This window comes from Drosophila simulans, chromosome 3R, assembly GCF_016746395.2.
Source record: "Drosophila simulans strain w501 chromosome 3R, Prin_Dsim_3.1, whole genome shotgun sequence".
Taxonomy (NCBI): Eukaryota; Metazoa; Arthropoda; class Insecta; order Diptera; family Drosophilidae; genus Drosophila; species Drosophila simulans.
Window position 1 is genome coordinate 26,360,948 of NC_052523.2, and position 12,045 is coordinate 26,372,992.

Here is a 12,045-nt window from a genome sequence, read left to right on the forward strand (position 1 = left end):
CAACCACCTCGTTGGGCTGGTGATGTTACCTAATATTACGAAATATATGTGTGTATCTTTCCCAAGTCAATAAAAAGCAAATCATATATAAAACTTCTATTTGCATTAATAAATATTTATGTCTACTAAAATCTAAGTTAGTTACTTTGCTAATCTAAGAGTGCTAAAGATCACAATTTTTGTTTTGAACATTCAGTGTGAGTTTGGGAGTTAAGCCCTCACATTCTGCCTGATCCAGATGTCGTAGGCAGCCACATTCGTGTAGACTCCGGGCCAATCCTTCAGTCCGCACTTATAGCCGAAGGACACGATGCCCTCGAGCACCCAGGTCTCGCCACGGAATCGCATCAGCGGTCCGCCGGAGTCTCCGTCGCAGCTGTCCTGCCGGAACTGTCCGCCGGCACAGAGTTGGGTGGGCTCCACGTTCACCTTGATCTGCGAGAATCTCTGGCGGCACTTGGCGGGCTCCACGTAGTTGACCGTCACCTTTTGCTTCACGGCACTGCGGGCCATCTTCAGAGTACGGCCCCAGCCGGCCACGGTGAACTGCTGGCCGGACTGCCTCGACTCCGCGCCCACAGACGAGGGCAGGCAAATGGGCTGGATGTTGTCCGAGTAGCGGACGTTGCGCTCCAGGCGAATGAGACCAATGTCGTGCACCTGATTGGAGGCCTTTTCGCTGTATCTTTCGTGAACCCGGATCTCCTCGAAGCCCAAACGCTGGACCTCCGGCGAGCAACTTCCTCCACCTGGGGGGCAGTCCACCGCGGTGCGAGTGTCATGCTCGCCCAGTCTCACCGACACACTAAAGCAAATGAGAAACAAGCCGAAAACAATTAATGAGCATTTAAGCCATTAAACACTAGAATTAAAACGCTAATTGGTGCTTGGTCAATGGAGAATCGAGAGCGGAGCGAATTGAGAACCCGAACGGCCGGGTCTGTGAATCATCACAACAGGTTAGCAAGCGGCTAAGCACAGTCTAATTAATATTGGCCAGGTCCAAGCCTGGGGATCCCTTTGGCCTCGTTAGCCGACTTAGCCGGAGAATTCAGCCCGTTTCGCGGAATTATCGGACAAACAAGCGTGAATAAGCGATGACTTTCGCCCAAGCCGAGAAACTGGATTGGAGAGTAGATCTTAGCATACGTTAAACTAAAACTTGATTCATCGGTCTATTGATCTGGCGCTCATTCATGAATCGGTGGGTCAGATCTATAGTAAGTCCCCTAATCCTAAAGTCGCAAACATCAACAATCAGTTACTAAATCTTGTTATGTGGAATCTCTAAGCGAAACCAATATAAAGTGGGAAGATGAGTAGGAAGTTTTCCATGACACTTGTGCGGACTGATCTTGTAGAGATGCTCAAAGCAGGTCGGAGGAAAAATTCCCCTTTCTTTGACATGAGAATGTCTGAAATAACTTGGGGTTAAAATCTCTGGAAATTTTTCGAAGAGATTAGAAATTAGTTTAGGGATTTACATAAGCTTCGGAAATTTCCATAAAATATAATAACATCTATTTCATCTTCTGTTTTAACCACAAAAACTAATTAATTTTTTAATTTGATAAACATACGTGCCCTGACCTGCCTCTTTTAATTAAAAATTCCCATTAGTACATCTGAAACCCGCTTTATATACTCACAGTGCTCCGATTTCCCGTTCGATCCTGCCAGTCAAACAATGGGCCGCTGTAAGGACATATCGCTGGTTGATGAGGGATCCTGCACAGGCAGTGGACACACCATTTCCATTTCGTCTGCGGTACTCCAGCAGCACCATCCAGGGAAACTCGTTCACATCGGTGTCCTGGCCATCGTAAATCCTGTTCCTGATAGCCACGCCCCCGCAGGATGGAGGCTGAGGTAGTAAACTGGAACCGTCGCCAGTCGATGATTTTCGAAACGGTGTTCTGCTGGTTTCTGGCTGGTTGCCAAAGCTCCAGGGACGTCTTTCTTGTCTGGGAAAAACGAAACTCTGGGGCCGCTCCTCCTCCCAGTCTCCGCCAAATCCACCGTAGTCCGGAAAGGTAGGATCCTGGCGTTGGGTCCTCACATAGCCCGTATCCTGGGTGCAGCAAACATAGGGCTGATTATTCCTGCCTCTTCCACAGGCCGAGGACTTGATGAAGCTCTTTTCCTGATCAGTCAAAGTGGCCCGCTTCAGCACGGAGTAGAGTGTCTGACATTCATTAATGAGCACACAAAGTCCAGGGGTTTGGTTGGGATTCATGCACCTCGAATCTGCTGAGGAGATAAAAATATTGCAATCAGGTTCTGCAGGGGATGCCCCTAAATGCGCGCGCCACTTTTCTGACATTCTTGCGGTTCACGAAGGCGATGTTGCTCGAATCTGTACAGATTGATCAAGGCACACTTAAAGAAACATCTTGTATTAATTATGAAAACAAACTTAAAACTAAAGCTTGAACTGCTTTATGTAATCCAATTAACAGGATAACAAATTTAAAATAAAAAAAACTATAAGTGTGCCTTGAAAACTACTAGTGGTATCTTTATTATATAGAATCCATTTGATGACATTAATGGATAATCTCTTTGATATATTTTCAAAGTGATTGTGTGCTTTTTCTAGTTTTTGCAATGCACTTATCGGGGAACTGCCCACTTTAAATTCTGGCGCGTGCAATGTACCGAATCAAATGATCTTGTCGAACCGGCTTAATTAGAAATGCACTCGACTTCCTCGCACTTGTGCGTATTTCCCACGATTTTGGGAATTTTTCAATGGCCAACACTTACACTGGGCTTTGGCCTCGTGGGCAATCAGAATGCAAAGAATAACCGCCGCGAACACTTTCATTTTGTTGCTATTTTAAAAACTGAATTTATTTAATAAACTTGCGAGTGCGATCGTTTCCAGCTGACCCGATAAAACATACTGTGAAATGGCTGGAGTTGGTCAGAGCTTTTTATAGCCGCAGCTTCAGCTTCGTGGACCGCGATCTCCGATCGGTTCTCGATCGGAACGCTACAGTAGCGGGTTTAACAATCGAGCACCACTGTTCTTCGCGGCTCAATCTGCGGTTAAATCTTCATATCTAGTGGCTAGTACTATGCGATTTGTATCTTTAAGATGCGTATCACTAGGTGACCAGGTGACACCGAAGGTTCTCACTTCCGAGTTTATGGTCAGGAAAACCTATATTTTGGGTGCAACGAACTTGCGGAACCCAAGACCTCAAGTCAATGACGTTGGTTAGGATTTCGTCTAAACGTTACAAATATTTGGTTAACAGGAAACGGTTTAAAGCTACCACGGTTACTCACCCAATAGATATGTTCTATATAAAATTTTACCAAATGGTGACATTGCATGTATTTCGACACTTGCATCCCTTCAGGGGGTTTGCCCGTTTGTCATGCATCATCTGCAAGAGACCAGGGCTCGTAAATTATATATATCAACTATTCCATGCAAAATCGACCGGCAGAACACTTTGTCATTCCCCGGAATGCCTGGTGATTTACCAGCTAACAAGGTGCTGTCTATATGTATGTAAACCAGTTCCTAATGCGAAGAAGACTGAAAAATTTCCATAAGCAAAAAAAAAAAAAAAGAAAATACAAAACCACTAGAAAAGAAAAATATTAATTGGCAATTAATATAACAACAAATCACCACAGATATTAATAGATACATTGCAAAGTTCAGAGTCTATTTTAAAATATAAATCCATTACATTTATTAATATTATTTTCTGTTTCTCCGTGTATCTTGTAAATGAGCTTTGAATCTGCTTTTTGCAAACAAAACCCAATGTTTCAGTCGTCTATCTTTCAGTAACAATCTTTGCGGTATTTAAGAGTCAGTTGGTGGCCGGAAATAACCACGGGATACATTTCGGACATTTGATACTTTTATCCATTTGATTTCAACGGCTGAAAAGCAAGCAAACCCTTTAATTTCCTGGCATTTCCCTTGCGTTGCGGGTTGTTAAGGGGATCAACATGTTACCGCAAAAGGGTTGAGCACACGGAAAAGTTGAAAGGCAGCACGCGGAAAATGTCAGCGCCAGATAAACGGAGTCCTTTGTGTTCCGGAAAAACAGGCCACGGGTTCAGAAGTTCCGTTCTGCGAGGTCTAATTAGGCGTGGAATATGTAAAAACGCAGCATCCTGCTGTTAAATGAGGAAAAAAAAAGAATATTAACCTGACAGCGGTGGGATTCGAACCCACGCCCTTTCGGACTGGTGCCTAAAACCAGCGCCTTAGACCGCTCGGCCACGCTGCCGCAATGAGGCGCCAAGCGCCGTCTAGAAAATAAAAGGTTCTGACAACAAATTTACGTTTTTTTCTAAAAATAGAACCATTGGTATTTGAGTAATTACTCGCAGTAATTGCGTTTGTGATTAGTCTCAGTTTATCAACGCTAAATACAGTATGTTCTATTCATATTGGTTTGCTGGTTTAAAATGGTGGTTTCGGTTTTGTGGCTCTTTTTATGCAAACAATTAATAATTTTTGTTGTCTTCAAAAAGTCCACTTCCACAAGCCCACGAAAAGACACTTAAAATACGAGAGCAAAATATGGCACAATTAATAACAATTACTCATAAGTAGTTCAGATTTAAATGTGCCTTTAAGCGGGCAATCTCTTAAAATATGACCTGTGGTTTTGGCAAAATATATGACTGACTGGAACTCCAGCTATATAAATATGTTTTTATCCGTGTGTTTAAAGCTATTTACATTATATAAAAAAAAATAATAATAACATAATTATCATCACTGTATGTTTAATATGAGTGATTTCCAACTTGACAATACGATTAATTTCTGAATAAGCTATTAGCACCTGGTAACGAAAAATATCTAAGGGTAATCATTATAATATATGTATGTATACATTTTGTTATTTATCACCTATAAATAAAACATTCGTAAAAAAAAGAAAGAAAGACTGAAGGGTGAGAACACAGATTTGATACAATTTGTAAGGCATCTCTATGGCTTCAAAAAAGCAACCTTACCATTTTTGGTAAGGTTAAAAAAAAACAAAAAAATGTGACAGCGGTGGGATTCGAACCCACGCCCTTTCGGACTGGTGCCTAAAACCAGCGCCTTAGACCGCTCGGCCACGCTGCCTGTACTCACACGCTGTCAAATGCGCAATTTCAACATAGCGAGCCTTGAAGTTGAGCGCACTAGCAGTATTGGCATAATTTTAGGGTGGATTTTCCAGCAGTGTTGCCGCCACTCGTCTCAAAAATAGTAGTTGGAATAGTAGTGGTTGCAAGTACGCAAATGAACGTAGTCAATTCATGGGCGTTGCTTAAAAAGCAACTAACATCATTTTGCATGAACAAAAAAATCGCTAAAATCTGAGGAATAAACTCTAGTCATTTGCGTATTTAGTATGGGTAGTAAAATGTGCTAAAATGCTATAACAAAGGCAAATACTTTACGAGCGACATTGCCAGCGAAGCGATTCTAATTCATTGACAAACGCATTTTGATTTTGCGATAACGAGAGTTGGGGGCGCGGGTCACCTTTGACTCAAACTTCCCCGGTTTTTTGCCATTGACCCCCTTCTGAGGTCACGAGGTCCTGAGGTTGTTGCTTTACGATCTCAGCATTTGCACTTCTCCGCTCGACTCCCTGTTTTTTTACAGAGTGCGGTAGCAGAAGCTCCAGGTTTTATAGCCTTTTTATGTGGCCATAGTTTCGCTTTCGCACTGGCCTTTTACGAGCGTTTTATAACTTGTTTACATTAGGCGAACACCACCCGAAATGTCACGCAACGGAAGTGCTGGGAATCGTTTTATGCAAAAATCTATCAAATCGCTGGCGGGCTGCATAAAAATCGTCGTAAAGCGATGGCTGCCGATTTCGAACTACAGCAGCTGGCATTGGCTGTATTCCCGGGGAGAAGGATCCGAGATTGGAGAAGTGCAGCGAAGCGATTTCCCAAAGCGTTTCCGTGGATAATTCGGGAATTAAGTGGATTGGATATCGACCAACTCGAGTTCAAAGCTTCCAATGGATGGAATGGGGCAGGTGAGTCGAATGGTGGCCATAGTGGCTCTGCTCCTGCTGATTGCTCCCCAACCAGCACTGTTGAACAGTGACTCCTCAGATGAGTCACTTGAGGCTGAGGCGATTGATAAGGAAATCGAAGAAGCAATGGGAAATATGCAAGCGCTCTTCGAATTCGGAAGCGGAATCACTGGAAAGGAATCCAGGCAAATCTCTAAGGCCTTCGTGAGTTCTAATGTTAAAATATTTCAATTCTGTATTTACCGTTTTCATGTGTTTCCAGGAAAAGCTCAGTAATTACATTGAAAAAATATCCAAACCCAAACGCAAAGTGCGTGGCAACAATATGCAAATCATTTTCTGAAATCTAAAGATTATGACTCATTTTCTGAAATCACCCATTTCATTCGAAACAAAAACATTGTAAATAAAAAAGAAATGTAGGTACATTTGCAAACACTAAATGATGTTAAGTGCAACGAATTGATTTCCTAGGCAATCTCTTTTGAGAACTTATTCACTTTAAAGCAGTTCTAGAATGAAAGCCCGATTGTTAATATATCTAGCCCTTTTAGTCTCGTTTGCTCAAGAAATGCATGCAAAGTTATTAGACGAAACAAAAGCGGAAAAAAAGCTTGTGAGCCTTAAAGTCTGATATGTGTAACATTAAAAATAATTCAATTACGTTTCTCCAGTCCAGTTTAGAAGACCACAATGACAAGGTTTTTAACATCAAACCAGACGAAAACGTTAAAATTCGATTTGCTTACCAACTACCAAAGGGGATAAAACATACGACTAAAATCGGCAAGAAAAAGAAGAAGCCTGAATATTTCTTAAACTTTTTATTTAACAACTACCGAAATCCCCAAAAACCCTTGGATCACTCTACACTCGTCAAAAAACTAAAAATGCGACGAACTGGCAGGCGATTGTTGCCCAATGGAATGCCAAATCCTTATAACTACTTTCCGCTTAAAGGCGAAGATATGTAGATACTATACTTCACAATCTATTGATTTGCTTACTAACAAGCAGACCGAAATGTTTACTCACTGATAATAAAAATAGCTCTTTAGTGCTTATTCATTCACAAAAAAATACCCCAAGAAGTGAAGCGATTTTGTTCTAATTTTGATAAGAGCGAGTTGGTAATCATAATTTCTTATCAAAATCGATGTATATTCTTGAACTTGAGCTTCCGAAGGGTGATTAAATCATAAATTTTAAGTGCATTAATTTCATTAACTAGGTGTAATTAAAACATAATTAGGGTATTTAATCAAATGCCGGACACCTTCAAGATAAAAAACCAGACCTAGGAGACATCGACATTGTTATCTCACACTATTTGCGTACTTTTTGCTAGACTAGAGGAAATAATTGTCAAAATGCAACAGTGTTTAAAATGGATCGATCACAAAAGTGGGTCTTAGATAAGAACTTTGAACCTTAGATAAAAGTGCTAAATTTTTTTGTATATAAAGTAGGGAAAATTCGCAATTATCTTTAGTTCCATATTCAAACATGAAAATAATAGTAGTCGGTCTTTTGTTGGTGATTTCCTTAGTTGGACACGAGACAAACGCAAAAAGTGTGGCCAACACCTTGGTAATTGAATATAAAGAGAAATTTGCACAGCACTATTATTGAATCTTAAACTTTAGGCCAACGAAATCGGTCAGGATGCCTCCGCTTTCGGTAATGAATTAGGCCAAGAGGTCACCCAATATGGCCAAGAAGCCGCCAAAAGCGGCGTGAAGTACGGAGAAGCAGCAGTAAGAATTAAAAAATCTAAGGAAGTCCTGGTTTCTAGCAACATTTAAACATTTGTAGGAAAATGCCTCCTCCGGTTGGGAACTTGGAATGGATGGCAGCATTTTTGGACACGAATTGGGAGATGAGGGCAATTTGTTAGGACAAGAAGCTTCCAATAGCGCTATTAACTTTGGACATCAGGTGTCCCAGGAAGCGGTAAGTTTAACAAGTCAGAAGCAATTTAAAATTCTTCAAATGTTTTTCAATTCCTTGTAGGAAGAGGCAGCCAGTGCAGAACTCAAGGCCTTGGCAAGCCAGTCTGCCAATCAAACCAGTAAGGTATGTATACATATATTTTACAATGATAAATAGGTGCAGATTCCACAATCGAATGTTACTTTTGTACTTCGCAGAAATCTGTCAGTAAGCGTGATGTATCAAGTAGCAACGAGAATCCTTCGGTTACCTGTGCTTGCACCTGTTCCACCGATGGCGCTGCATCCAATGTGGGAAATAAGGTTGCAGAGTCGGCCGGAAAGGCAGCTCATGATGTAGCCGGCGCTGCTGGAAATGTGGCCTCGAGTGTTGCTGGAGCTGCAGGCACTATCGCTCACGATGCTGCAGGTGCTGCATCTAGTGTTGCAAGTGATGCTGGACACATTTTCCACGACGCCGGCAAGGTTGGAGGTGACATTGGAAATGCAGCTGGAAATGCTGCTGGAAATGTGGCCTCGAGTGTTGCTGGAGCTGCAGGCACTATCGCTCACGATGCTGCAGGTGCTGCATCTAGTGTTGCAAGTGCTGCTGGACACATTTTCCACGACGCCGGCAAGGTTGGAGGCGACATTGGAAATGCTGCTGGAAATGTAGCTGGAAATGTTGCACATGATGCTGCAAATGCTGCTGGAAGTGTCGCTGGAAGTGCAGCAAATGCTGCTGGAAATGTTGCCTCGAGTGTTGCTGGAGCTGCTGGCACTATCGCTCACGATGCTGCAGGTGCTGCATCTAGTGTTGCAAGTGATGCTGGACACATTTTCCACGACGCCGGCAAGGTTGGAGGTGACATTGGAAATGCAGCTGGAAATGCTGCTGGAAATGTGGCCTCGAGTGTTTCTGGAGCTGCAGGCACTATCGCTCACGATGCTGCAGGTGCTGCATCTAGTGTTGCAAGTGATGCTGGACACATTTTCCACGACGCCGGCAAGGTTGGAGGCGACATTGGAAATGCAGCTGGAAATGTAGCTGGAGATGTTGCGCATGATGCTGCAAATGCTGCTGGAAGTGTCGCTGGAAGTGCAGCAAATGCTGCTGGAAATGCAGCAAACGCTGCTGGAGATGTTGCTAATGCTGCTGGAAATGTAGCTGGAAATGCAGCAAATGCTGCTGGAGATGTTGCAAATGCCGCTGGAAATGTAGCTGGAGATGTTGCTAATGCTGCTGGAAATGTAGCTGGAAATGCAGCAAATGCTGCTGGAGATGTTGCAAATGCTGCTGGAAATGTAGCTGGAGATGTTGCTAATGCTGCTGGAAATGTCGCTGGAGATGTTGCTAATGCTGCTGGAAATGTTGCTGGAGATGTTGCAAATGCCGCAGGAAACGTTGCTGGAGATGTAGCTAATGCTGCTGGAAATATTGCACATGATGCAAGCAACATTTTCCACTCTATATTTTAGAGTTTCTCTCTACTTTTCTACATATTTGTCCTAATAAATGAACGAGCAAATTAATGACCTATGCACTTGTTATACTTTAAGCTATAGATCTCTATAAAATCCCATTACATTTCTGTTTTGACTTCTGAACGCTTACAGTCGATTTATATTTAGCTTTCTGATACTAGGACCTACTCGAGACTGTCGTTTATAGATTAAATCACCTTATAGATACCGTATGGAAAACCCTGAAATTAAATCAAATGAGCGATCAATCAGAATCAAAACTTACCGCCAAACAGTTGGGAATCAAGAAGCACTCATGTGTGATTCGTTTTTATTGGCGGCGTCACAGAAGTCGGTAACTCCCACATAAACCAAACGATAAGAAATGCCTATAAATGTAGTGTTGCTAATAGAAGTGATTCAGTGATTCTCCGATATTACGAAAAGCAATAACATGCAGTCTTTTACAATTCTAACCCTTTTTGCCATCGTTCTGGTGGCCCAAAATGCTAGAGCTGGAACCCTCACCATTGGGTCCCTGATGGGAGATGTGTCCCAAGTGGCCGTTGCTGGGGAGAAGGTCATCCATCAACTGGAAAACGCTGTGGCCAGCTCCCAATCGGATTTTGTCCAGCCAACCACTTTGAACATCCTAAGCGACATGGGAAACGCCTTGGGAGATCTGGCTGTATTTTACTGTCTAATACATATTTAGTTTGATGTTTACCTAAAATATTTAATATGCTTTCAGAACGCACTTACTAGTCTAAGAGTGGAGAACGATTACATGCAACCCGAGGCCACCAATCTTTTGGGCGATGTCCTGGGTGGAGTGGGCACTGGTCTCGGAGATCTGGCTGTAAGTTACAGATCTGGAAAGTCCGTTGGAAACTTCCAAGAATAATATCGTTCTTTTATGCTCATAGAATGCCATTACCAGTCTTAGTGTTCAGATGACGAACGCACCTCAGGCTCGCAGTCTTTCGGTATGTTAAATAATAAATAACTTATAAAATTAAATAAATAAAATATTCTTCTCTTTTTTAGTCCAATGGTGCTTCTATTATAGCTGAAGGAGGAGTAAGCTTGACCGAATCTCCCGAATTGCACATGATTTATACTAATTATACTTGATTTGCAGGCCGTGAGTGCGAAGACTATTGCCGCTGCCGCAGATGCTGCTGCCCCCTATATAAAGCAGCTAAATGCTGGCCTAGGCGATCTGGCTGTAAGTGGCCCTTAGGAACAGTTGTTAATCTGATGAGTAACGAATTGTAATACCCCTCGCAGAATGCCCTCACCAGCCTCTGAAGAACTTTGAAGCAGTTCAATTAACAAATAAATATTCAATCGCGCAAAGAGCTTAGTGAGTGCTTCTTTTGTGTACCAATTTGGGCAGAGTTCATCAACAAGTTGGGCATCAATTAGTGATGGGTTGTTTTGAAATCCAAGAAGAGTAAACAAGGTCGGGTTCCAGAATCCGAAAAGCTGCATCTGCTTCTAGCTCGATCCCCAAAGGGGGTTATACTCGTAGCCAGAATGGAAGAGGGGTCAAATGATACGAGGTGAATCGAAGTCGGAACACGTGATTGCCAACAACATTAGGGGCTCAAGTTTCCAAAAAAAATTGAATAAAATCCATCAGTAGAAGGAGGAAGCGCCATGCACACATGCCGGTTTTTTAATAATTTTTATTATGACAAGTAGGTTGCCTTTGTTCCTCGAACCGAACCGAACGGAACGGAATTAGGTCATCTCGAGAGGAAGGGGAATCATACGGGATTGCGGGGGAGAAGGTATGGGGGTTCCTCAACTCCGGAAGACATTCCCTGCTCCTCGAGCCCTGCTATTAAGTCACTTTATCGAGCGGCAAATGTCTGTTTCTGCCTCCTCCGCTCACACACGATCCCAATCGCTCCCCCAAGGAAAGTCGTGCCAGCCTGACCTGTAATTATGAAAATTAACAAACATTTTGGTAATTAATTTCGGCAACCCTTTGGTCGCCTCCCAGCTTTGTGGCACCCATAATCCCGCATCAATTAAAATGCACAGCCCGTAATCCCCACCCACAAAACCTGACTAACCGATGTTCGTGCGAACACTGGATAAATATTACAATAGACAAAAACTTTAATACTTTTAGGCAAACAGGAACTTTGAACACCCTTCAGACCTCTTAAATGGAACACTCTATTTTTTAAAATTTAAAAAATATTGAAATAATGTTATGTTTATGTTCAGAACAGCAACATGAATAAATTTATAAACGATTACCTGCATAATTCCATTACCAATTATTTACGTAGCCTGTATATTATAGGGTATAATTATGATAATAGAAATCGTTTTCATTAATTTGTGACACTCTCTGTCCATCAGTTGGCCGTCATTGTTTGGGCCATTAATTGGCGGTTTGACAGCTAGCCGAATCCACGGATCGCAGTTACCAGTTGCGTGGGTGTGATTCGGTAATTGAATCGAATATACATATACTTGTAGATACATATATGCAATGGATGGGTTACCAAGAGGGGGGAGCTCTGCAGGCAGGACTGCCAATTGTGCAAATCGAGTTGGCCAACCGGTTTCGGCCTGTTTCTATGTTAGTGGTCAAGGTCTAAGGA

The 12,045-nt window shown here is 42.4% G+C and overlaps 4 protein-coding genes and 2 non-coding genes across 12 annotated transcripts; 3 read left to right on the forward strand and 3 right to left on the reverse strand.

Annotated features, from left to right (window-relative positions):
- Positions 1–81: 81 nt before the first annotated feature.
- LOC6730206 (serine protease 7) lies at positions 82–3,555 on the reverse strand. 4 transcript variants are annotated; one of them, XM_039294861.2, is made up of 4 exons: positions 3,295–3,555; positions 2,767–3,235; positions 1,650–2,250; positions 82–805 (listed from the first exon to the last, which is right to left on the reverse strand). In XM_039294861.2, the coding sequence occupies exons 2-4, from the start codon at positions 2,825–2,827 to the stop codon at positions 211–213; spliced, it is 1,257 nt and encodes a 418-aa protein (XP_039150795.1). In that variant the 5' UTR covers positions 2,828–3,235; positions 3,295–3,555; the 3' UTR covers positions 82–210. The 4 variants fall into 4 exon arrangements, with proteins under 4 accessions (XP_039150795.1, XP_002105491.2, XP_016036958.1 ...); XM_002105455.4 differs by lacking the exon at positions 3,295–3,555 and having other exon boundaries at positions 2,767–3,250; XM_016173896.3 differs by lacking the exon at positions 3,295–3,555 and having other exon boundaries at positions 1,650–2,247; positions 2,767–3,247.
- Positions 3,556–4,179: 624 nt separating this feature from the next.
- On the reverse strand, positions 4,180–4,259 carry Trnal-uag. Its single transcript has one exon. It is a non-coding gene; the product is annotated as a tRNA-Leu (tRNA).
- A 774-nt stretch (positions 4,260–5,033) lies between these two features.
- Trnal-uag lies at positions 5,034–5,113 on the reverse strand. Its single transcript has one exon. It is a non-coding gene; the product is annotated as a tRNA-Leu (tRNA).
- An 864-nt stretch (positions 5,114–5,977) lies between these two features.
- On the forward strand, positions 5,978–7,124 carry LOC6730209. Of its 2 annotated transcripts, XM_016177834.3 has the most exons (3): positions 5,984–6,230; positions 6,289–6,336; positions 6,701–7,124. In XM_016177834.3, exons 1-3 carry the CDS (start codon positions 6,009–6,011, stop codon positions 6,998–7,000), a joined length of 570 nt encoding a protein of 189 aa, XP_016036959.1. In that variant the 5' UTR covers positions 5,984–6,008; the 3' UTR covers positions 7,001–7,124. The 2 variants fall into 2 exon arrangements, with proteins under 2 accessions (XP_002105492.2, XP_016036959.1); XM_002105456.4 differs by lacking the exon at positions 6,701–7,124 and having other exon boundaries at positions 5,978–6,230; positions 6,289–6,418.
- A 255-nt stretch (positions 7,125–7,379) lies between these two features.
- On the forward strand, positions 7,380–9,565 carry LOC6730210 (circumsporozoite protein). 3 transcript variants are annotated; one of them, XM_039294858.2, is made up of 6 exons: positions 7,380–7,616; positions 7,673–7,783; positions 7,842–7,979; positions 8,040–8,102; positions 8,177–8,333; positions 8,487–9,565. In XM_039294858.2, the coding sequence occupies exons 1-6, from the start codon at positions 7,533–7,535 to the stop codon at positions 9,434–9,436; spliced, it is 1,503 nt and encodes a 500-aa protein (XP_039150792.1). In that variant the 5' UTR covers positions 7,380–7,532; the 3' UTR covers positions 9,437–9,565. The 3 variants fall into 3 exon arrangements, with proteins under 3 accessions (XP_039150792.1, XP_002105493.2, XP_039150793.1); XM_039294859.2 differs by having other exon boundaries at positions 7,384–7,616; positions 8,177–8,608; positions 8,828–9,565; XM_002105457.4 differs by having other exon boundaries at positions 7,382–7,616; positions 8,177–9,565.
- A 265-nt stretch (positions 9,566–9,830) lies between these two features.
- LOC6730211 lies at positions 9,831–10,782 on the forward strand. The gene is made up of 6 exons (XM_002105458.4): positions 9,831–10,109; positions 10,173–10,280; positions 10,348–10,407; positions 10,469–10,501; positions 10,563–10,649; positions 10,712–10,782. The coding sequence occupies exons 1-6, from the start codon at positions 9,876–9,878 to the stop codon at positions 10,730–10,732; spliced, it is 543 nt and encodes a 180-aa protein (XP_002105494.1). The 5' UTR covers positions 9,831–9,875; the 3' UTR covers positions 10,733–10,782.
- Positions 10,783–12,045: the final 1,263 nt, after the last annotated feature.